Consider the following 22,906-nt stretch of genomic DNA (forward strand, 5'->3'; position numbering starts at 1 on the left):
ACCAATTAGTAATGGCTTGCAGACAAATGTTCATATATAGAGTGAGCAACATAAAACCGAACCCATAACGTAACCGCTGCAGAATCGGTAGGTTATATTGGAATCAAATTTTGTGAATGATAAATAAGAAAAACATAAAACATAATTTAAATGTTGCATTTATTTACCTTATTTTTACAAAATATGTTCAAAATGACCACCTTGGACACTGATTCACTTATGAGCTAGACAAATCATATTGAGAGTCGTCTGACACAAAACATTCAAGACATCTGAAGCTGAATGTTCAACTTCAGTTCATCAATATTGTGGGGATTGGATGCATAAACTCTGTCTTTAAGTAACCCCAGAGGAAAGAATTGCTAGTAGACAACTCTGGGGAATGTAGAGGCCACCACCCTCTGCTGACAGCTCGTTCATTTGTGAAAGCTGCATGAATGCGATTCAGTGAAACATTAGTTGTGGACACATTGCTCTGTCTTGTTGGAAGAAGAATATTCTTTTTCATTATCAGTTAATTACACATAGAATTCTTCAAAAATTGTGAGGTAAACCTGTGTATTGACAGCCAGGTCAAAAAATATTGTTCCATTATATGATTACCAGAAACTGCTCACCAAACACAAATTTTCTCATAGTGAAGTGGACACTCAAATATCTTGTGAAGATTCCATGCCATCCAATACCTGGTGTTCTGCGAATTAACATATCTTGATAAATGAAACCAAGCCTCGTCTGACATGAAATACAACATCGAGTCTATCTGTCCACCAACAATGTTTTCAAGAAGCCAGTTGCAATAATCAAGTCATTTTGGTTTGTTTGTCTCCTTCAGTTTTTGCACAGTTGTAATGCAGTATGGTTTCAGTTTTAACTCGCGAAGAATTTTACAACAAGATGTGTATTTAACACCAGATTGTTAGGATAACTTGCATGTGATTTTTTTGGACTGGCAGTAATTTTACTTTCAATATTGGCAATGACCTGTGCAGCCCTAACGGAAGGTTGCCTATTTTGTTTTGCATTTGAAACCAAACCTGTTGTACACCATTTTTAACTAAATCATATTTGATGCTCATCGCTGGGATACAGGCATTCGGAAATTTTTCTACAGGTACTTGATGTGATTCTTCAAACGATCCAGAACAAATATAGGTGTCAACTACAGCTATCCTCTCCTGATTGAATAAGGTATTTTACGCAAAGACAACTGCACTCACAATACTGTGCTGGAACAAAACATATACTGCACTGACATGTAACCGCCTGACAAAGGGCAGCAACATATACATCCACTAGTTCCGCTAGTTGTGTGCGAGTCTTTCATAAATAGTGTTGGGTAGTGGTTTCATTAAGGATTCGGTTTTATGTTGCTCACCTTTTTTAATAAATTTACAAAGAAAAAATTAACTAATGTATTAAAAAGTAAAAATAGTATTAAGTAAAGGAAAAGTTCTTTTGTTCAAGCACCAAAGAAATTGCCATTAGGAATGGCAAAGCACTATATATATATATATATATATATATATATATATATATATATATATATATATATATATATAGAGAGAGAGAGAGAGAGAGAGAGAGAGAGAGAGAGAGAGAGAAAATCTATTTAAATGGTAGAAGAAGAGGGCCTATACCAATTTGACAGAAAACCTCTCATTTCCATAAAGATTATCAGTTTGAAATCAAAGGAGTGAATTAGAAATAGCAATCCTAAAATTAATAGTTTTACAAACAATAAAACAAATGAAGATTGTAAAACCCATAGTAATAGATAAACTGTCAATAGCAGTAATTAAATATCTTAATGAAGAAGGAGATGTAAAATTGTGTAATACATTCTACAGTAGTGTGTACAAAAGTTTTTAAAAACAACTATAATTCTATTACAAAAAAGTATAGTGCAATAAAGATTATGGGGCAATTAGTTTAATTTTGGATTCAGCAGTGATTCTTCTGTGAATTCTGAACAGAAGAAAGAGTAAAAAATAGAAGAAAGGTTTAAAGTAGAACAAAATGAATTCTTGATGGGGAGCGAGACAAGCAATATAATTGAGCTAACAAGAATTATTATGGAGATACTTAGAAAGAGGTAAATAAAATAAGTAAGCACTTATTTTATACATGGAGAAAGCATTCACCTGTGTAAAATAGGATAAATTAGTCTTACTACTATTAAGAAGCCAAAAAATACATTAGAAAGATGGTTATGAAATAACCAATAGTTATGAAAGTAAAGGATGCTTGAACTAAGTGTTTGACTTAGGAAGGGAATTAAGTCAAGAATGCCTATCACCAATCTTGTTTAATATGCATTAAAAAATGCTCTAGAAGAATAAATTGTATAAGGTTTGTTGATGACATGGTTTCTTTATGAAATGAAGTTTAAGATACTCAACAGATAATTTCAAAATTAAAAGACAGACTATGGATTGAAATGAATGTTAGGAAAACTAACAAGCGAGTATAGATCACAGTATGTCAATGAATATCTGTTCAAGATAAGGAAGAATTGAACAACCAAAACAATACAGATAAGTATCTGTACTTATAGGTACTATGTTAATAGAAGATTATAAAAGTAAAAAAATAAAACGAATAACAACAGATAAGAAAGCATTTAACATAAAGTTACTATGTAGCAAGATTAAGATAAGAGTTGAAATATTTAATGAACTGTTATGTTTGGATGTGAAACATGGACAATACGAAAAAAAGCCTGGAGGCATTTAAAATGTAGATATGGAAAAGATAATGGAATGACAATGAAAAATGAAGAAGTAATGAGGTGAATAAATAATGACAGAAGTCTAATCAGAACATTTCAGAATAGGTAAATTAGTTGGCTGGGACATATAATAGAATCAGGATTGATTAAAATAGCATTAAAAGCAACAAAGAGAAAGGTGTAAAAAGAGAGGTCAGAAAAGAGTAAATATTCTGTTAGGAAGTAAGGGCTGTCTGCATCTTAAAAGTCTAGCTACTAATATAAATTTGAGACACAGACTTAGTGCAAGAGACATGCCTCAGGGCAGGTAGCCATAAATTATTGGATTCAAAAATTGAGAAGAATAATATTTAAATAATAAATAAGTTATCAATTTTTCATTTTAATAAATCGTTTTTATTCAAAACAAAATCTGTTACATTGTTTTGATTAGTATTGCTAAAACTAAAACATTTTCTGTTAATGATACATCACACCTACTTTACAGAAGTATAGATCTTTTTGATACCTCTTTAGAAAAAGTTGATTTTTGTTTAGATACTAAAAAAGTAATGCATATACAACCTAAAGCTAATTGAATATGCAGCCTGTATTTAGTACCAAACACTTTTTCTGTAATCAGATAATCGTTTACTCATTTTTTGAAGTTAGTTTTATTATATTATGATAATGTAATTTTTTTCTTTTATTATTTCCATGTGCATCACACATTTTTCTTTTGTTTGAGTTACCAACACTCACTAATTTATTTTCATGTCCAGTCTTGTATTTTGATGTTTCATTGATAAATTTTTCTTCTGTATATTTCAAAATACCTGATTTTTTAATGGTTTTCTTCAGTTTCACTAGAAGCAAATAAAACTTTATCGATTTTTCTTTCATTAAATTCATATATATATTTAATTTTTCTAACATCATTTGAATGTCATTTTTATATTTTTGACAAATACTAAAATCAAATAAACATCTATTTTTAAAAAATACTTGTATTAACTGAATAGCATGTCTGTGACGATATGAACGTATTTCTGAATTGAGTAAATAATTAATAATATCATTCATTAAAATAAATAATTCTTTAAATGATAATTTAAACACTTGTTTTAATAATCCAAAAGGTATAATTGAATTATTTTTTGTAAAATAATTATTTAAAGTTTCTCTATAAGCTTTAATTATAATTGGCTTAATTTTTGTTGTATTTTTATGTCTTTTTAATGATATTTTAAAAATAAATGTCCAACACTTAATAATATCTGGTGATAAAACTATGTATGTTATCCTCATGTTATCATTTTTATTCATTAACATTTCAATTAAGTAAATTAACTGTGAAATATCTCATTTTTCTTTGAATGAAAATCTTTTTAATGATGTTAATCTTGCTAAAAATAATTTTATTTTAGTTTGTAGTTGAACACCACTATTGTTAATAATAGAATTTTTTAAAAGCTTTAAAGCAGATACAATTACATCAAGTATTAAACTGAATTCTGGCTTTGTTTTAATCCATATTTGTAAGAGTTCAATAACTTTTATTTTAAAATCATTTAACTCTCTCATTTCAGCCATTTGTATTTTTAAATTTTCAGTATTCCCTTTTTTAATAAGTTTTGAAAATGAAGCATCCAACACCTCACCTTCATCTTCATCCATGTCATCTAAATTAACATATTCATTATTAATCACTTTATCATTTTTTAAATTAAAACAAAATTTACTTTCGTGAAAATCAATGTCTTTTTTAATATTTTTGAATTTTGCAACACTGCTTGCTGTTTTTTTTCTTGAGAAGAGAATCATTTTTATCATTATCATCATATTCATTAACATTTTCATTTACTTCCTTTTTTAATTTTGAAACATAATCATTATTTACATAATCTGAATATAATGAAACATCCAGATTACTATTAACTTTTCTATTTAATTCATATAAAATCTGTTGAATATTCTTCGAAGAGAGATAAGTACACAAATAAATAAATACTTTATTTATTATATTTCTATGAAACTTATCATTATTAAATAGTAAAGATAATATTAAATCTATTAAGACTTCAGTCCAGTGTGGTTCATTATTGTCATCATCTTTGAAATTTAATTTAGTAAATTTGTTTGCTTCTAAATACATTTTTTTGTATATTACATGAAGTTCTTCAATATATTCTATTGTTAATAAAGATTCTTTAAAAAATGTTATCCAAGCATAATAAATATAATGTCAAAAAATATTGTTAGTTTTTCAATACAATCGATTTTGGTAGTATCTTTATTGTGGAACTTATTTGGTGAAAAGCCTCATTAAATTTATTATATTCTTCCAAGATTTTATCATTTTATTAGTTATTTGTATAATGAAATATAATTGTTACTATTTATCTTTTCATCAATATAAACTACTAAACCTTTTAAAAACAACTTTAGATCATTTAGTTGAATAAATTTGTGTTCTAATATTTTATAGAAACATTTTTGAGCAGCTTTTACACATTTGTGTGATGCTGTTTTGGTAAAAAATGCTGTATCAATGATTATTTTCATTTGTTCTATTTTCCAGTCAACACAATTATTTATTGTGGGATGACAAATCAGTTGACCTATGATACCAAGTGCTTTTTTCTTATGTCCATCTTTCCACGAACGTTTTATTTCTTCATTTTTTAAATTATAACCTATAACTTTCATGCTTTTATCTTTTATAATATCAGTAAATAAATTAATTATATATTCTACTGTACCTTTGTCAGAATATCTAATCAATGCTTGTAAAGTTTTCATTCCTAACAAAAAAAAAATTAAAATTGCCTCGATAAAACCATAATTTGACTATGATTTCTCTCTTAACTTCATCAATTAACAAATTTCTCTTTTCTGTTATAACTTTTATAAAATTTTGAATTGCATTTATACGAGATTTTTCAATATATTTTATTTGATATTGTTTTTCCAGTAGTATCACAAAATTAATGTTAAATGCATATTTTATTAAATTCTTATCTTTAATATTTTCAATGGTTAAGGAAAATAACTTAAATATATAAATCAAGTTCTCAGTGCTGGTTGACAGCAAAGTTTCATCAGCTTTTAGCCAAAATTTCCTCAGTAAATTACTGTTTTCTATCAAACCTTTAAACAACTGTTGATAAATTGGTGAATCAATAAATGAAGAATGTGGGATTATTAGCAGTTGATCAATTATATTAAGATTGTGTTCATGGAAAATATATGGCAACTGAAAAACAGCCATTAAAAACTTTTCACTGACAATATATGGAAATTTATTATTTAATATCAATAATAAATGATATAGGTATAATGATGGTTTCTTATTCACTCTATATTCTGCAATAACTTCACTTTTCATAATATCCCAAACTGATGTCTTAAATGTTTCTTGATTAATCTTGTCTATCATTTCTATCAGAAAAGTATGTCCTGCTAATCTCAAATAAGATTTTTTACTGGTAACAGTTATAAAATTATGTAGTAAGTTTTTGTATTCTTCATGACTCGCTTCTAAAAATTTTCCAGAAGAAATTAATGCACCATAAGCTAATGTAAATCGTATGTAAACATCTTAATTGTTAATACAACTTAATAATTCTTTTTCAATTACATGAAAACACGTACGAAAACAAACTGTAGATGCGAAAATTCTAATTAATCCTACAAAAGCTGCAAATAAACCTTTCCGAGCATTAGATGAACCAGTAGCCAATCCTCTAACAATACTTTTTAATTCTTTGAATATCTCACCATCCCGCTCACGCTCCTTAAAACAAAGGTAATGTATTTTATGAATGCAAGATTCGATTTGTAATTTTCCCAATGGTTGTGTAATATTACAAAATGAATCCTGAACTCCTTTGCATTTCATTGCAATTTAAATACACTTCTATTTGTATGTGCCTTTAACGTTCGCTCAAATGTTATATAAGCTTATCAATCAATTATTTGCTTTTTAAATATTTTTTTGTTTCATATCTTTTTATATTGTTTATCTATTAAATGAAACATACTGATTAAAGTAGTGATATGAATCGAGTAAATGTATTTATTTGTTTTAATTCACTGTATTCTCTACTTACGTTACTATTATTGGGTTGAAAAATATTGTTTTCTTTTTTGGAATTTTTATTACAATTTCGAAGTTGTCGGCAGTGATTTATTTGAGAAAGTTGAGAGGTTTGGTTATTATAGTGATTTTTAAAAACACTATTTTAAGGTTGATAAATTAGACGTTTAGAAATAGTTTTCGTAATGAAGAAAAAACGTAAATCTTTTTAATGAATGATTATTTTGATGAAACTAATTAGATCAAGATAGTCGCCATTACTATGAGGTGAAATGTGCGTTTCCATACTAACCTGTAATTTATGATAAGGTTTTAAAAATATTTTATGTCTTTTTATAAGTGACATGGAAAAGATATACAGCCGTGATAATTATAACGTTTCCTATAAAAGGTTTTCTAAGGTGAGTAACTGTTCTAATCTTTTAATTAAAATAAGTCTGTAATGTTACGAGTCGTGATACTTTTTGATGTCGCAATTTCTCCTAGTACTACATAAAAAGAATAAATGGTTATAGTTGCTTTGATTATTTTGATGTTTAATTTTTTTGTAATATTTCATCTTCTGTTATATCTCTGTGGTGTAACTTGTTTAGATTGTAACTTTTTCAGTTTAATGTAAGATTACATATATATTTACTATTCTGGGCTGTTTGCTTTGAGATCATCGACCATCGACGTTGTAGTTATTCCATTCCATTATTTTGTTGTATATGCTTTTATACGGTGAATTATTAAATTATGCAGTTTCAGCCCAAAAGAAATCTTCACCACAAAAGAATGCTTATTTATAACTAGCACATCCATGTTCACCATTTCAATATTAAATTTTCCTGCAACAATTCATTAGTGGTAATGAATTTTATTGTAGTAAAATTTACTTTTCTTTTATTACTCTAGAATGGTAACTTTTACTTTAAAAATATCATTCTACTTAACTGTACTAACCTAGCCTTTTTCGAAAATATTCGTAAGCCAAAATAAAGTATAAACTATGTAATATATATGTATGAGTATTTTTATAATTATTTAATATAATTAATCATTTAATTTTTTTAGTTAATTGTTTCTCATTATTATTAAGTTAAATAATACGAAAAAGTTTTATTATTTTTGAAAAAGAACATTAGGAATTGTGTATTTAAATAATAATTTATTCAAAACATTTACTTTATGTCCATATATATTATGTAAAGACTAATGAAATTGTATCGATTAACAACAGACCTGTAGTAGCTTTCACAAGCATCTTGGTATTTAATTCAAGTAAGAAGTTACAAACTATCACAGTATAATTGTGCTTTGTAATAAAAATTGTTGTTTTTGAAGGTTTCGTACTAGAAGAGTGTATCAGCCAGAATCATATTTTACAGTGCAGCCATTTAAAATAAGCTAATTTTTAACTGTTCTCTCTGTAGAAAACTGGATAATATTGTTTAAGCAACTTTTATTTTATAAAGTAGTCTGAAAAACATATTTAAATTTAAATCGAGTTAATCTGATTACCATTCAGTTTTAGCACTTTTTGGTGTATATATCCTTTAGAATACATATAAATTAACCTAAGTATGGCCAATACACCTTACATTTTCATTGCCATGTAACAATATTTCACTAATTTTCTTACCAGTTAACATCAATATAAATCATTTTTTAACATTATAAGAACCTTTATCAAATTAACTTTACTGTATGGCTAAACAAAAGTTTAATTCTTTGTAAGTAAAAGATCTGGTTCTTGAAAAAAGAAATGATACTTTCTACTTGTAGAATTTTTTGGCATATTGTAACTAGAGTATCTTTTTAATCAGTTGAATATTAGTGTCATAATTTTTATTGCTTATTCTACTCCTATGGGGCTTCAAACCAAATAATTTCTGAATTTTTTTACCTTTTTCATTTGAGTCAAAAATCATTCATTTTAAAGAATTCTATACTTTTGATTTTTTATTAAAAATAGAGGAAAAATCAGACTTGAAAATTCAAAAACAGGCTCTTTAGAACTATCTTAAGTAAGGGTATAAATCTTAGAGTTAATTTATTCCTTTTCTCCTCATAGTGAAATATTTAAATTTTTACATTCTAAATACTTGATTCAGAGCTGATTTTAGGACATAAATAAAGAAGGTAGGAAAATTATGTACATAACATAATAGTAGTAATTTCAGTGTAGAATACAATGGTTATTGTTTCAAGTCTCTTAGTCAGTTAGTTTTTGAAAAATATTGGAATATGCACAAATGCCAAAAAATAAAAATTGGTGTGCGTGGCACTGTAAACTTTAACCTAGTGCATACAAACAATCTTTCAAAGATTAAAACAGGTTGGTTTTGAACTTATGAAATAGTTGAGAATTAATGTATAAAAAAATACAAAAATAAAATTGATCATGCAACCACCATTTAGGTGATTTGACATGGATTGATGATCTTTACTTGATATATTTGGAAAATATTTATGTAAATTGTATGCTGGTTCTAGGGTTTAATTAACAATTTTATTTTTATTATTTGTTTTCATTTGCACAGTGACTTGTGACTCTGTTATTTTGAATATGTAATTCAAATTTACTTCTAGTATTATTTTTGCATTTAAACTTAAACTCATAAGAAAATTAAGCTGGTTTTGTGACAAGCTGTAAGACATTTCTTATTAACTTTAGTTAAAAGTGTATTATATATGATCGAGATCAATGATCAGTTTTCAGTGCTGTACTTTATAAAATCCAAAAAATATGGTTGATAAAAACCATATTTTTGAATTGCAAGCAGACGAACACTATAGGGTGCAACTTTATCTTGATCTTTTTTGCTCTTGGTGATGTTCTATTTCCTCATTTCATGCTAATACTTCGTAGACACTGCCCCTGGCCACCATTCTGTTGTTGGGTACTGGATCACCAGGCCAGGATATGTGTTACAATGATACTTGCTCTCCTAATTCTGTATTATTAATATTAAAAACATATTCTATTTGCTTGGGAAGCAATTATTATAACATTACCACATAAATAAGGGGTGCAGCTGGTTATGGGCCCTGAATTAAGAAAACTGCACTAGATTTCCAGAAACCTCTGGAATTTAAATCAATTTTCTGTTTTACTTTTGTAAAAAAAAATCACTAAAGGTTTGACAATATTTCTTCAGGTTGGAAGTTTACTCTGGATCGTATTTCTCCTTGATGTTTTCTCGGTGAAACTGCGAAGATAAGTTTTGTTTTGCTTATGTCACATCTGTTTAAAAAAACCAAAATGTTCACTTCATCATTATACTAACTATAAAAGCCATATTTTGATTTTTATTGTTATTTGTTCCTGTCGACTTTCATTTTAAAAAGTGGTGACTACAGTTTTCAAAATTCTTAATAAAAAATATTTTCAACATTCTCTTCATCAGGTTAGGTAGAAGTACAAAATACAAAATCTAAACCACTGTCATTATTACTGAAAATAAAAAGTTGGCTCTATTCTAAAAAATCAAATGAGTGAAAAGAACTGAAAACAACTAGGAATTCTCAAATAAATAAGTTGATATAATTACAAATAAGTAAACCCAATTAGCTTTTAATGAGTTCTACTTGACAAAAATTCATTTTTTAAGAATTGTTATAAAATTTAGGGTTATAAAAATAATGTTAAGGATTATTTTCTTAGGAGGAAGGAATAATTTATCCCTGAGGTATTACCAGAAACAAACATGATTTTAAGGAACATCATTCAAATAGTAGTATTTGAGCTGGTATGATTAAATTCTATTTATTTTATTGTGGAAATATTTTTATAAAATCTGTGAATTGGTTATGCAACTAATTAATTTAACATTTGCTGATTTTCTTTGGAATGACCCTATAACTATTCCTATATATACATACAGTGTAGTATTAACACTGTGTAAAGTATGATTGTAATGAGTTTTTGGATAATGCTGATTGTAATTAACAAAAAAAATAGTGCGTTTGGAGGTGTAAGAACACATAATTTTTTATTCATCATCTGTTTGAAAATTCTTTGCAGATTGTTTTTATGATTAATAATTTAATGTATTTAAACCATGAGTCATTAGGTTTTTGATGACATTATTTGCAGTACAGAATTAATCTATTCAATAACACCAAACAACAGTTACATATTTTGTAATAAAAACTAATATAAAAATGATATACTGGTATATAGTTGATTAAATCGATAAACTAGGATACTTGTAATAAAACAAAGTATTTGTTGAATGAATCAGTCACATTATAAAAAGCATTTGTTTACAGTTGCTTAATAGAAAGCACTTTGTAATGCTGGTGTAGTGATGTAGGTTTTAACTTTGTTTTGGATGGTAGATCAGTGATTACTGTTGGTAAGCTGGAGGTGCAAGTAAAATTGAAAATTCATTTTCATTATAATTACTGTGATATTATAGCTCTGTCTGAAAAAATTGCAAATACTCTATTGCTGTCTATTGAATCTGAATTCCATAAGGACTTTATTTCATTTTCTTTTGATCCCTAGCTGGTGTTTGGATTGGATTGACTCCTAAGCCTGTATGCTACTGTGGGTGCCAATGGTTGTCTGATGATTGAATGGGTGATTGTTATTTCACTAACAAGATGCTTCCATGTATGATGATCTATGACCGTTGTCCTAGCCTCAGTAAGGTTTAGCCTGCAGTTATTTGTATCATTATTTATCTTCTTGATCCACATTTTCTTTGGAGCTGTTCATTGGACTCTAATAGGCGGGTTGTTCATGCCAGAGAAGTTTGTATGGTATCGGTTTTCACTCATTCTCCAGACATGACCAAACCATCATAGTCTTTGTTTTTGAATCTTTCCTCGATCGTTGGCTGTTGTTCTCAGCAATGGCAGATATCCTCATTTCAGATGTGATCGCGAAGTAATAAATCCTTAGATAAACGACATATATAATATTTACACGAAGTAATTGAATCAACTTTTGTGTATTTCATTTAGTAATAGGTTACTTATACAAAGTTGTTATCTATAACTTAAAAATGTTTATATGTAGCTCATGAAAGCTTTGAACAATATATATGTTGAGCAGTATGTAATTTATTAATGTTAATATTTGTTGCTAATATTAAGTATTTATGATACTTTTCATGAAGATGGCTGCAGCCCATCTGTAGTAGGTCAGGTGTCGTTGTAGTTAGTTGTTAGATGGTGCCACTGAAAGGAGAAAATAAATAAATAAAATTTATAATTAACTTTATATAATAACTAAATGTAATCTAACCAAACTTAATCTATGCTTGGCTAACGTTAACTAATGAGCAAAGCGAGCATAGGTTAAGTTTGGTTTGATTATATATTTACTTTTAGATTTATTTATTATATAAAATTATATATATATATATTTAGTTATTTATATAAATTTATTCTCCTTCTATGAATCATGAGACCTTGCCGATGGCGAGTGGGCTTGAGTGCTCAGTGATACAGAGTAGCTGGACCAAAGGTGCAACCATATTGGAGAAGTATCTGTTGAGAGCCAGACTAAGGAATGATTCCTGAAAGAGGGCAGCAGCTCTTTCAGTAGTTGTTAAGGGTAAAGGTTAGAATGACTTACAACCATATCAACTTCACTCAATCCTCTCTGTGCAGCTGAAAGCAATGGAAAATTACAGCTGCTTTTTACAAAGATGGAGGCACCTTCCTTGGTAAAATATTCGGAGATAAAGTAGTCCCCCATTCGGATCTCCAGATGGGAATTATTACTAAGGAAGGGGTCACCAGAAAATTAAAAAATAACATTCTACATGTCGGAGCATGGAATATTAGAAGTCTAAAAAAGGTTGGTAGTTTAGAAAATTTAAAGAGTGAAATGGATAGGATAAATGTAGATGTAGTAGGAATTAGCGAGGTTCGGTGGGACGAGGAAAACGACTTTTGGTCAGGTGATTTTAGAATAATTAACTGAACTTCAAATAATGGGCAGGCAGCAATAGGTTTTGTAATGAACAAGAATATAGGGAAGAGAGTAGAGTATTTCAAAATGCATAGCGATAGAATCATCGTAATAAGGATAAAATCAATACCTAAACCAACAACGATTGTTAACGTCTATATGCTTACTAGCGCCCATGATGATGATGATGATGAGGAAGAGTGTGTATACGAAGAAATTGATGAAGCAATTAAACACATAAAAGGGGATGAAAATTTAATAATAGTTGGAGATTGGAATGCAAGCATTGGAAAAGACAAGGAAGGAAATATAGTGAGAGAATATGGGCTGGGCAAAAGGAATGAAAGAGGGGACAACTTATAGAGTTTTGCACAAAGTATAATTTAGTAATTGCCAACACCCAGTTTAAAAATCATAGTAGAAGAATATACACATGGAACAAGCCAGGTGATATTGCAAGGTATCAGATAGATATCATGGTTAAGCAAAGATTTAGAAATCAACTTGTCGACTGCAAAGCTGGGCCTGGAGCAGACATTGGTAGCAACAATAATTTAGTGATAATGAAATGTAGATTGCGGTTTAAAATCCTGAATAAAAGGTGTTAGATGAATCTGGAATTTAGAAAAGCTTGAGGAAGAGGAGGTAAAAAGATTTTTGAGGAGGACACTGCAAGAGGTCTGAGTAAAAAAGATAAGGTAGAAAATGTAGAAGAAGAATGGGAGAATGTTAAAAAGGATATTCTTAAATCAGCAGAAGCAAACAGGCAGAATAAAGAGAACTGGTAGAATACCTTGGATTTCAAACGATATATTGCAAATGATGGGTGAACGTAGAAAATATAAGAATGCTAATGATGAAGAAAGTAAAGCGGATTATAGACAATTAAGAAATACTATAAACAGGAAGTGTAAACTAGCGAAAGAAGAGTGGATTAAAGAAAAGTGTTCAGAAGTGGAAAGAGAAATGAATATTGGTAAAATAGACAGCATACAGGAAAGTTAAGAAAAATTTTGGGGTACATAAATTAAAATCTAATAATGTTTTAAACAAAGATGGTACACCGATTTATAATACGAAAGGCAAAGTCGATAGATGGGTGGAATATATTGAAGAGTTGTATGGAGGAAATTAATTAGAAAATGGTGTTATAGAGTAAGTCAAAGAGGATGAAAAGGGAGAAACAATACTGAGATCTGAATTTAAAAGAGCATTAAAAGATTTGAATGGCCGAAAGGCTCCTGAAATAGACGGAATATCTGTAGAATTACTGCACAGTGCAGATGATGAAGCGATTGATAGATTATACAAACTGGTGTGTAATATTTACAAAAAACGGGAAGTTACATCAGACTTCAAAAAGAGTGTTATAGTCATATACCAAAGAAAGCAGGAAACAACAACAGTAATAATTGAAGAACATAAGAAAGAAGCCGTAATAAGAAAAGAAGTCCAACAAGGATGTTTCCTATACCCGTTACTTTTTAATCTTTACATAGAACTAGAAGTTAATGATGTTAAAGAACAATTTATATCCGGTGTAACAATGCAAGGTGAAAAGATAAAAATGCTACAATTTGCTGATGATGTAGTAATTCTAGCTGAGAGTAAAAAAAAGATTTAGAAGAAACAATGAACAGATGAAGGCCTACGCAAGAACTACCTTATGAAAATAAACAAGAACAAAACGAAAGTAATGAAATGTAGTAGAAATAATGAAGATGGACCATTGAATGTAAAAATAAGAAAAGAAAAGATTATGGAGGTAGAAGAATTTTGTTATTTGGGAAGTAGAATTACTAAAGATGGATGAAGCAGTAACAATATAAAATGCCAAATAACACAGGAAAAATGAGCCTTCAGTCAGAAATATAATTTGTTTACATCAAAAATATATTTAAACGTCAGGAAATGATTTTTGAAAGTATACGTTTGGGGCGTAGCTTTATATGTAAGTAAAACTTGGGACGATTGGAGTACCTGAGAAGAAAAGATTAGAAGCTTTTGAAATGTGGTGCTGTAGGAGAATGTTAAAAATCAGATGGGTGGATAAAGTGACAAATTAAGATTGATGAAGAGAGAAGCATTTGGAAAATATAGTTAAAAGAAGAGACAGACTTATAGGCCACATATTAAGGCATCCTGGAATATTCGCTTTAATATTGGAGACAGGTAGAAGGAAAAAATTGTGTAGGCAGGCAACATTTGGAATATGTAAAACAAATTGTTAGGGATGAAGGATGTAGGGGATATACCAAAATGAAACGACTAGCACTAGATAAAGGAATCTTGGAGAGCTGCATCAAACCAGTCAGATGACTGAAGACAAAAAAAATAAATTTATACAGTGCATCTTCAATTTACGTGGATATTTATGTTAATTCCAGATGTTCATAAAATTTCCACGTATAATGAAATCGTGTAAATTGAGACCCACATTTAATGCAGAAATACAGGTTAGGTTCCTGTTAAGTTACACAGTAAATGATATATGTAAATTACTGTACTCACAAAATACTGTACTTTATTTTACTATTTTATTATTACAGTATCATTGTATTATTTTAATGATATTACAGTACAATGTATGTACTTAAAAATAAAAAAAATATGTACTATTCATTTATTTTCTCCTTTCAGTGGCGTCATCTAACAACTGACTAACTACAGATTTGCTGCAGGCATCCTCTTGAAAAGCACCATATTTATTAACTAGATTAAAATTATATATTAAATTGAGAACAACACATAAATGTATTTGACCATATGCTTACCAGGTTTCTTAATTATTAGATATATTCTATTAATAGCACTAAATCACCTTTGCAGCACCATCTGGATATTGCTGGTAAGTGCCAAAAGGTTGTTTCCTTTAAGGCGATCATTTTTCTTTTTAATTAATTACATCTGATCAGAATTATCAAATTTTTTTCTAACTAATCATATTTCATTGTATGTTTGTGTAATAATAATTTATACATAGATGATTTCTTTTGTTTTATTTTTAAGACAAGAAGAAGACCTGGACGGCCACCTTCATGTAATATTGAACCACCAGTGAATTGTTTTGTTTGTGATGAAAAGATAACTAGACAAAAAGTAAATTTAGTGCTTGGTAGTTCAAGTAATAAAAGTGGTTTTCCTAGCCAAATAAGTCAACTACTTGGTGATGAGTTCCTTATTATTGTACAAGAAGATGATTATTTGTGTAAACATTGTGTTTCATTATTTAATAATATGGATAAATTGGAAAGGCAATTATCAGTTGTTAAAGATACATTACTTTGTTATTTAAAAAAGAAGTACAATCTAGCAAATGATTATGATGGAAAGGTAAGAATAATAGTTATATTTATTTTTTTTTTAATTCACATTTGAGTTAAATTTTTTTTTACATTGAGGGAAAATAACAACAGTTGTTTTTTTCTGATTTGCCTATAGAGCTATAGGTAAGATGTCTGTCATATTCACTTGTTACACGCATAATTCTGTAGTCTTGGGAATTTTACATTCTATATACTTTGGTTGAGTATAGCAAATTCCTTGTAGTGGGTAACCCATTGCAGTGACTTACCTCCTCAAAATTTTATTTTTAGGAAATACAGATAATTTCAATAATTTTTTTTGTTTTTACAGTGTAGCATTTAGGTCCAATTTTTATTATTGTGCAGTTTGTTTATAGTTTTTATTTAATTTTCTTTTGTTTTTAAGTTTTGAATTTTAGGGAAGGAAGTTGATACTTCTTGATTTATGTGGTTTTTGTTGTTGTTAAAATAAAGAATTAATTCTTAATGCTTATTTACTGTGGTTTATATTTATTTAAAAAAAAGACTGTAATTTGTATAGGGTTTAAAAAATAGAACTTATATGAGTTTGTGAGGGTTCTTTAAAAAATTCAAAACCATTTCTGTATATGCGTTTATGTAGAAATTATCAAATTTCAAATAATGACTTGGACAATTGATTCAATAACATTTTATCATCTGGAATACTTTTATAGTAGAGTTTTTGTGTTTTCACAGAGAAAGAATGGTAGAAGGAAATAAAATGTTAAAAATTGTTGACTACATGTAATCCATACGTGTTTAATGTATTCCAGAAATAAATATTGTAATTAATTATATATTTTATCTTTTTCTAATACATTTTTTAATAATTTTATTTACTTTTTTATAACTAGATTATAGTGTCAATTACTTATGAATGTATAATAATTAGTAATTGTTTTTAATTGTAGTAATTGCTAAACACATGATGTGTTGATTTTAATTATATATGACTTCCTTCATAAGAAATTAATCAAATGTATATTATTATTTTTTTTTTTGCCATCGATAACGAAGATAATTAGTTCTTGTCAACTCTCAAAACAAAGAGCACAAATAAACGTTAGCATTCAACGAAGTAGAGTAAGTAGATAAAGTAGAGTAATAAAAATAAAAATACAGACACTTTGATAGAAGGTGAATCACCTGAATCAGCCCCAAAAAAGTGAAAATAAATCAAATAAAAGAAAATCCAGCTGTCTGCTTTTGACACAGAGTACATGCTGAAGACCTGCTTCCGAAAATTGAATTCAAATGCAATAGAAGAGTCCGGCCGCATAAAGAAAAAACAGCAAGTTTTTAATTGTACAATCCTCATATCTCAAAACTTGTTTTATTACTCCTGTTATTCCAAAGTGACAACGCAGACCGCGATGTATGATGTAATCCTATAATAAGTACCTATAATAACACCTCTCACAAACTGGTTGATTGCCGCCAGTCAACATAAAACCAGACGTTAGGTACATATGCCCTATTCGCAATCGTGTTATAACAACCTGCTCTCTCCTTTTGACCGGAAGTGGAGTGGTCCAGTTGCGAGGAGAGTCTTTTACGCTGTTAAGTTTTGTGGTTAACCCATTCCAAACTCTGTGCCACTTACGTCTGACACAGGCAGACACGTGACACTTAACATCGCCAGGTCTGACGGACATCCCATCTGGTTCAGGCTCTTCAGCAGCCATCCGAGCTGCCTCATCCGCAGCCTCATTACCAGAGTGTCCGGGGATCCACATCAATGTGCTCCATTGTTCCCTCTCGCTAAGCACCTGAAGCAGTGCAAGAATCATTTTCACCAAGGGGTCCGTCGAGTACGCATCCTGCAGTGCCTGAATACCACTGAGTGAGTCGCTGCAGATCAAAAAGGATGGTACATTATAGTGCTCACAGTACCTTAGAGCCTGCCAGATGGCATACAACTCAGCTGTATAAACAGAAGCAATTGTCGGCAAGGACCATGAATGGCTAACGCCAACACAATGGAAGGCACTTCCAACGCCGTTCGCTGTCATAGAGCCATCCGTGTAGAAGACCAGTTCCCCATCGTGTTCGCTCACAAGCTCTTGAAAACTAAGAATTATTTCCTCAGAACTGCAGTGCCTAAAACGTGTCAGATACATTCGAAAGATGGTCAATGGGAGCAGCCACGGTGGTTATTCACACACTGTTGATTCAGCAACTCTCAGAAGCACAATATCGTACTTGTCCAGCAATTCCCAAGCTCTGATCCTGGCTGGTCTGGTACAAGTCGTGACACCGGTTGTAAACCTCCTGGCGTTTTATTCAACGTCCAAGGTTCTTAGAACGCTCTTTCGAGCCGAGGAATAAACAGCACAGCCGTAGTAGATCCTTGATAGTATCAAAGAAGTATACAAACATAGAACTACCTCTTGATACGATCCCTAGTTGATATTTGACATTCATTTGATTATGTATAACGCCCGTTTGCATTTAGCTGCCAATTGTTGTACATGAGGACGCCATGTAAGACTTCTATCAAAGATTAGTCCCAAGAACTTGACCTCTTCTTTATATGGAATCCTAACATTCTTCATTGTAAGTTGTGGACTAGGGTGTGCCCTCCGAAAGTGACTGAAATGTACAGCGCACGACTTGTCGGCCAAAAACCTAAAGCCAGACTGTCCAGCTGCATCAACAATATTATCGATTGCCCGCTGTAACTTATAGCAGACGATTGCAGTTTCCGTGTCGGCGTAGAAAACCGTCAGATCGTCCACATACATACATCTACCAATTCCTGGTGATATTGCCTGCAGAACCCTATCGACAGCAACTGTAAACAGAGTGCCGCTAAGGGGTGACCCCTGTGGAACCCCATTTTGTAAGTGCCTACTTGGCGAATACGTATTGCCAATGCATACTTTTATGGTCCGCTGAGATAAGTAGCTGGCGACAATCATGGGGAGATTTCCACATAGTCCCCAGTCATGCATCTGTTTTAAGATCCCATACCTCCACATCATATCAAACGCTTTTTCAAGGTCAAAAAACACGCCTACGAAGTGCTTCTTGCTAATGAAAGCATTCTGTATTGCGTTCTCAAGAAGTATCATGTTGTCAGTCGTAGAATGATGCTGTCTATATCAGATTTGATATGGTGGAAGAAGCTGCTTCTTTTCCAACAACCATACTAAACGAGCATTTATCATTTTGTCCAAAAGTTTGCTAATACACGATGTGAGAGATATCGGTCTGTAACTCTTAGCGTCTAAAGGATCTTTCCCCTGTTTCAAAAGTGGTATGATCACTGCTTCTTTCCATACTTGTTTATAAGAAGCTGAGGCCCATATTCTATTGAGCAAGCATAACATCGACGCTTTACCTTTGTTGTTAAGCTTCTTGACGAACATACGGAATATCGTCATATCCAGGTGAACTATCACTGGAGCTATTTAGGACACTATTGAATATCGACGAATGCAAACGGTACGTTATAAAAGAGGTTGTCATCTGTTACAAAGTTTAGCAATGCTTGCCTTGAGATGCGAATGAAATCCATGTGATGATTTTCATTGCTACTCACAGTTTCGAACTGATCGGCCAACAATTCAACAATAGCCTGTTGATCGACTACGATGACACCGGCTTGTTTGAACGCGTTCAATGAATGGCCATGGGACCGGCCAGCTATGGCTCTTACCGTCTTCCATACCTGTGAAGCAGATGTGTCACTGTCGATGGAGGATATGTGTTTCCCAGGATGCTTTTTTTGCAGATAATATGGCACGTCTGGCGTAGGCACAATGTTTTTTTAAAAGATATTAGATTCTCCATGGTAGGTTGTCTCCTGAATAGATTGAAAGCTCTCTTTTTCCTGCTAATTGCTAGATTTACTTCGACCCCCCACCACGGTGCACTTGGTTTCACTCAAGTTGGGGTGGTTTTAGGAACGGTTTCCTTCGCCGAACTGATAATTGCTCTTGTTGCCTCAGTTATATCCTCATCGATGTTTCCAGTATGTTCCCATCTCGGGCTCTCACCTGTTTACCCGCCTCTTCCACAAGCGAAAGGTACAGATGTAAACGAGCCGATTGACCAGCAGTGGTTAGCAAACCGTCCTCCTGTTTAGCCAAAGCGCCGTATTGCTACACCTAGACGTGGTTTTCCAGACCAACGGCTAGCTTTCGCTCAAGCGCCAGGATCCCCATTTCTAGCAATACAGGTCTCTGCACACGGCAAACACGCAGAGGAGTTTAGTCTCGAGATGAAAAACGACAGTGGTTACCCCCATCACCACACACCACATGACCCAAAATGGAAATTGATCAGAGATCCGTTAGACGCTTGGAGTATTGTGCAAGTCTGAGACAAGTGCACAGCCGTTGTCCCCCCCCTCGGACATGGATCGTAGATGTTATTGATCCAGACATGGAGATGGATTTACCTCGGAGGATTAATATATTATTGTCGTCATTGTCATTATTATAAAAACAGGGTCATCCTTTTCTGTCATGTGTCTTCTTATTTTTCTTGTTTTTATTATAATGATTAATGGCTTATCCATTTAAATATCTCTGAATTTTATGTCAAGGAAATGTTTTTTTTTTGTATGTTATTATTATTCTTAAGGTAAGGCACTTTCTTGAGTGTCTAATCAGGAAATGTTAACCTATTGTTTGTTAGGTAGGCTCAATCTATGTAAGGTTTTGTCTTTTCATTTCTTCTGTGCCATGTCTGCCCTTAATATCTTGAGATTTTGCCTATTAAGGTCTTATTTGTGAACAATTAAAAAATACTATAAAAAAAAATGTTTTCTAAATGATATACCTCTCCAAAAAATGCTCTAAATGAACTAGTGGCTGAGTGAGTAAACTGTGTCATTAATACCCCATCTCACCATAGGGAGCACTTGTGTAGCACTGATGTACAGCTGCTGTAGTCATCTGCTATGTTGTGATGTCACAGGTGACTGTTATAATTAAATTATTGAATAAAATTTAAAGTGTAAAAAAGCATTTAAAGTTGCCGCTAGTACTGCCACATCTGCGCGAATGAAATACAGTATGCGCGTGCACCTTTAGTTAGAATCATTGAATTAAATAAACAAAAAATATTATATTTAAATAAAATGTTGAATATTTTAAATTAAGTTTTGTGTGTGTAAGCTGTGCATCATAAAAAAGCTGCATGACTGGAAAGTCCTACTACTGTGTTGTCAGCTTTTTCTCATATACAACATTTACAAACTTGTGAGCTGTGTGTACCTTTAATCCCTTAAAGAGTAAAAAGTATTTATGTTTGTCATTATGTAGATTATGAATGAATTTGTACCCACACACACACACGTGTGCACATGCACATACACAAAGAGAGAAACATATTGGCAAACCTATTAAATTGAAAACTGCCAAAATGAGTTTAGTAAAATCACCAAAATCGTACTTTTGTTGAATTGTTTGGCATGAAGCATTCAGTTGAAGAATATTTACAAAGTATTAACAAAAAAGAAAAAGATTCATAATTGGTTGAACCAGTTAAGTACGATGTCTTCCTTTTTCTAAATCAATTTATAGGTGTCAGTCAAAATACTCTTGTGCTGGAGTCTAGTCGCGATTGCTGGAATAATAATAATAAAAGAGCATTGTTTGTACCCTGCTTGGCTGAATCAATAATGAGAGAAGCTTATTTACATAAAATAATACTTGTACTGATTTGAGTACAATAGTCTCTCTTGACTTCAATGCTTTTATTCAATAATTAAGAAGTAATGTTATGTAATTAATTGTTTATTATTAATTCACTCAACTTTTCCATATTGAAATATGTTGTTACCTTTAACAAGTTAAAATTTGATGATAAAAGTTGACAAGTACAGTAATAGATATAATAAATAACACACACTTGGATTTATATTAGCATCTTATCAGTGCTACAAAAATATTCAGTTTATATTTATTAACCCTGTTATGCGAGTTAAACCACACTGAATGTTAAACAGGAAATTTTATTGTTTAAAAAAAATGTAACATTGAGCATTTAACATAAAAAGAGCATATAAAAATTTTTTTGATTAGAATCAAAAAATATCATTAGTGAAAAATTGATTTTTTAGGTACTTAACAACATTAGAAAAGAGAAAATTGACATTATGAAATCTTCTGAATAGTTTTTTAATTTGTTTTTATGGCCATTCAAAATTAGTAATCTAGGTTTATCACTATTTTAACTTCTCTAGTGGATAGGGACTTGTCAGTGTTTTGCCAGTTGGGTATTTTGTGAATTATTTATAAAAAAAAAACTAATTTTAGAACTAAATTATTTTGAAACGTAAAATAATCTAGTTTAATGTATATATGTCACTCCTTTCTGATGAATTAAAATTATTATAATAATTAAAATTATAATTATCACTTTTGTGTCATTTAATATATTTCACTTATGTAACATTTGCATATAAACTGGAACAAATTGCAACACAACAGATTGGGCATGATTGTTCACTTGTAGATCTTAGTCAAGATTTCCAGAACTACAATCAAGATTTCCTTTTCTCTGCCATATTGTTGAATTCAATATAATATATCTGTAAGAATTATAGTTCATTTTAAAAATATATAAAATAATATATCATATGACAATGAACAGATTATTCTGGTTATTACAATGACACAATAATGATATTCCACAGGCAGAATTTGAAAACAACTATTCATCGTATGCCATATGAATACTTCAATAACTGTCATGTGCATGGAACACCCTAATTAATTAGTCTTCATTATTTACATTTGGTCTTCCTTGTGATACATTGTTTTAAAATGAGAGATGAATCACGTTTATGTTGCACAGTTTCTGTAGAGTTTTCTGTTTCCTATGTTTGCATATGTTTCTTGATCTGT

General features: G+C 30.7%; 1 protein-coding gene across 1 annotated transcript in view; it reads left to right on the plus strand.

Annotated features, from left to right (window-relative positions):
* LOC142329229 (uncharacterized) overlaps nucleotides 1-22,906 on the plus strand; it is a 73,226-nt gene that overhangs the window by 41,994 nt on the left and 8,326 nt on the right. Inside the window, exons 8-9 of the mRNA XM_075373637.1 lie at nucleotides 3,165-3,279; nucleotides 15,730-16,053. Coding sequence (XP_075229752.1) covers nucleotides 3,165-3,279; nucleotides 15,730-16,053 — 439 coding nt within the window. The remainder of the gene's footprint in view (nucleotides 1-3,164; nucleotides 3,280-15,729; nucleotides 16,054-22,906) is intronic.

Source organism: Lycorma delicatula, chromosome 8, assembly GCF_047948215.1.
Source record: "Lycorma delicatula isolate Av1 chromosome 8, ASM4794821v1, whole genome shotgun sequence".
NCBI lineage: Eukaryota > Metazoa > Arthropoda > Insecta > Hemiptera > Fulgoridae > Lycorma > Lycorma delicatula.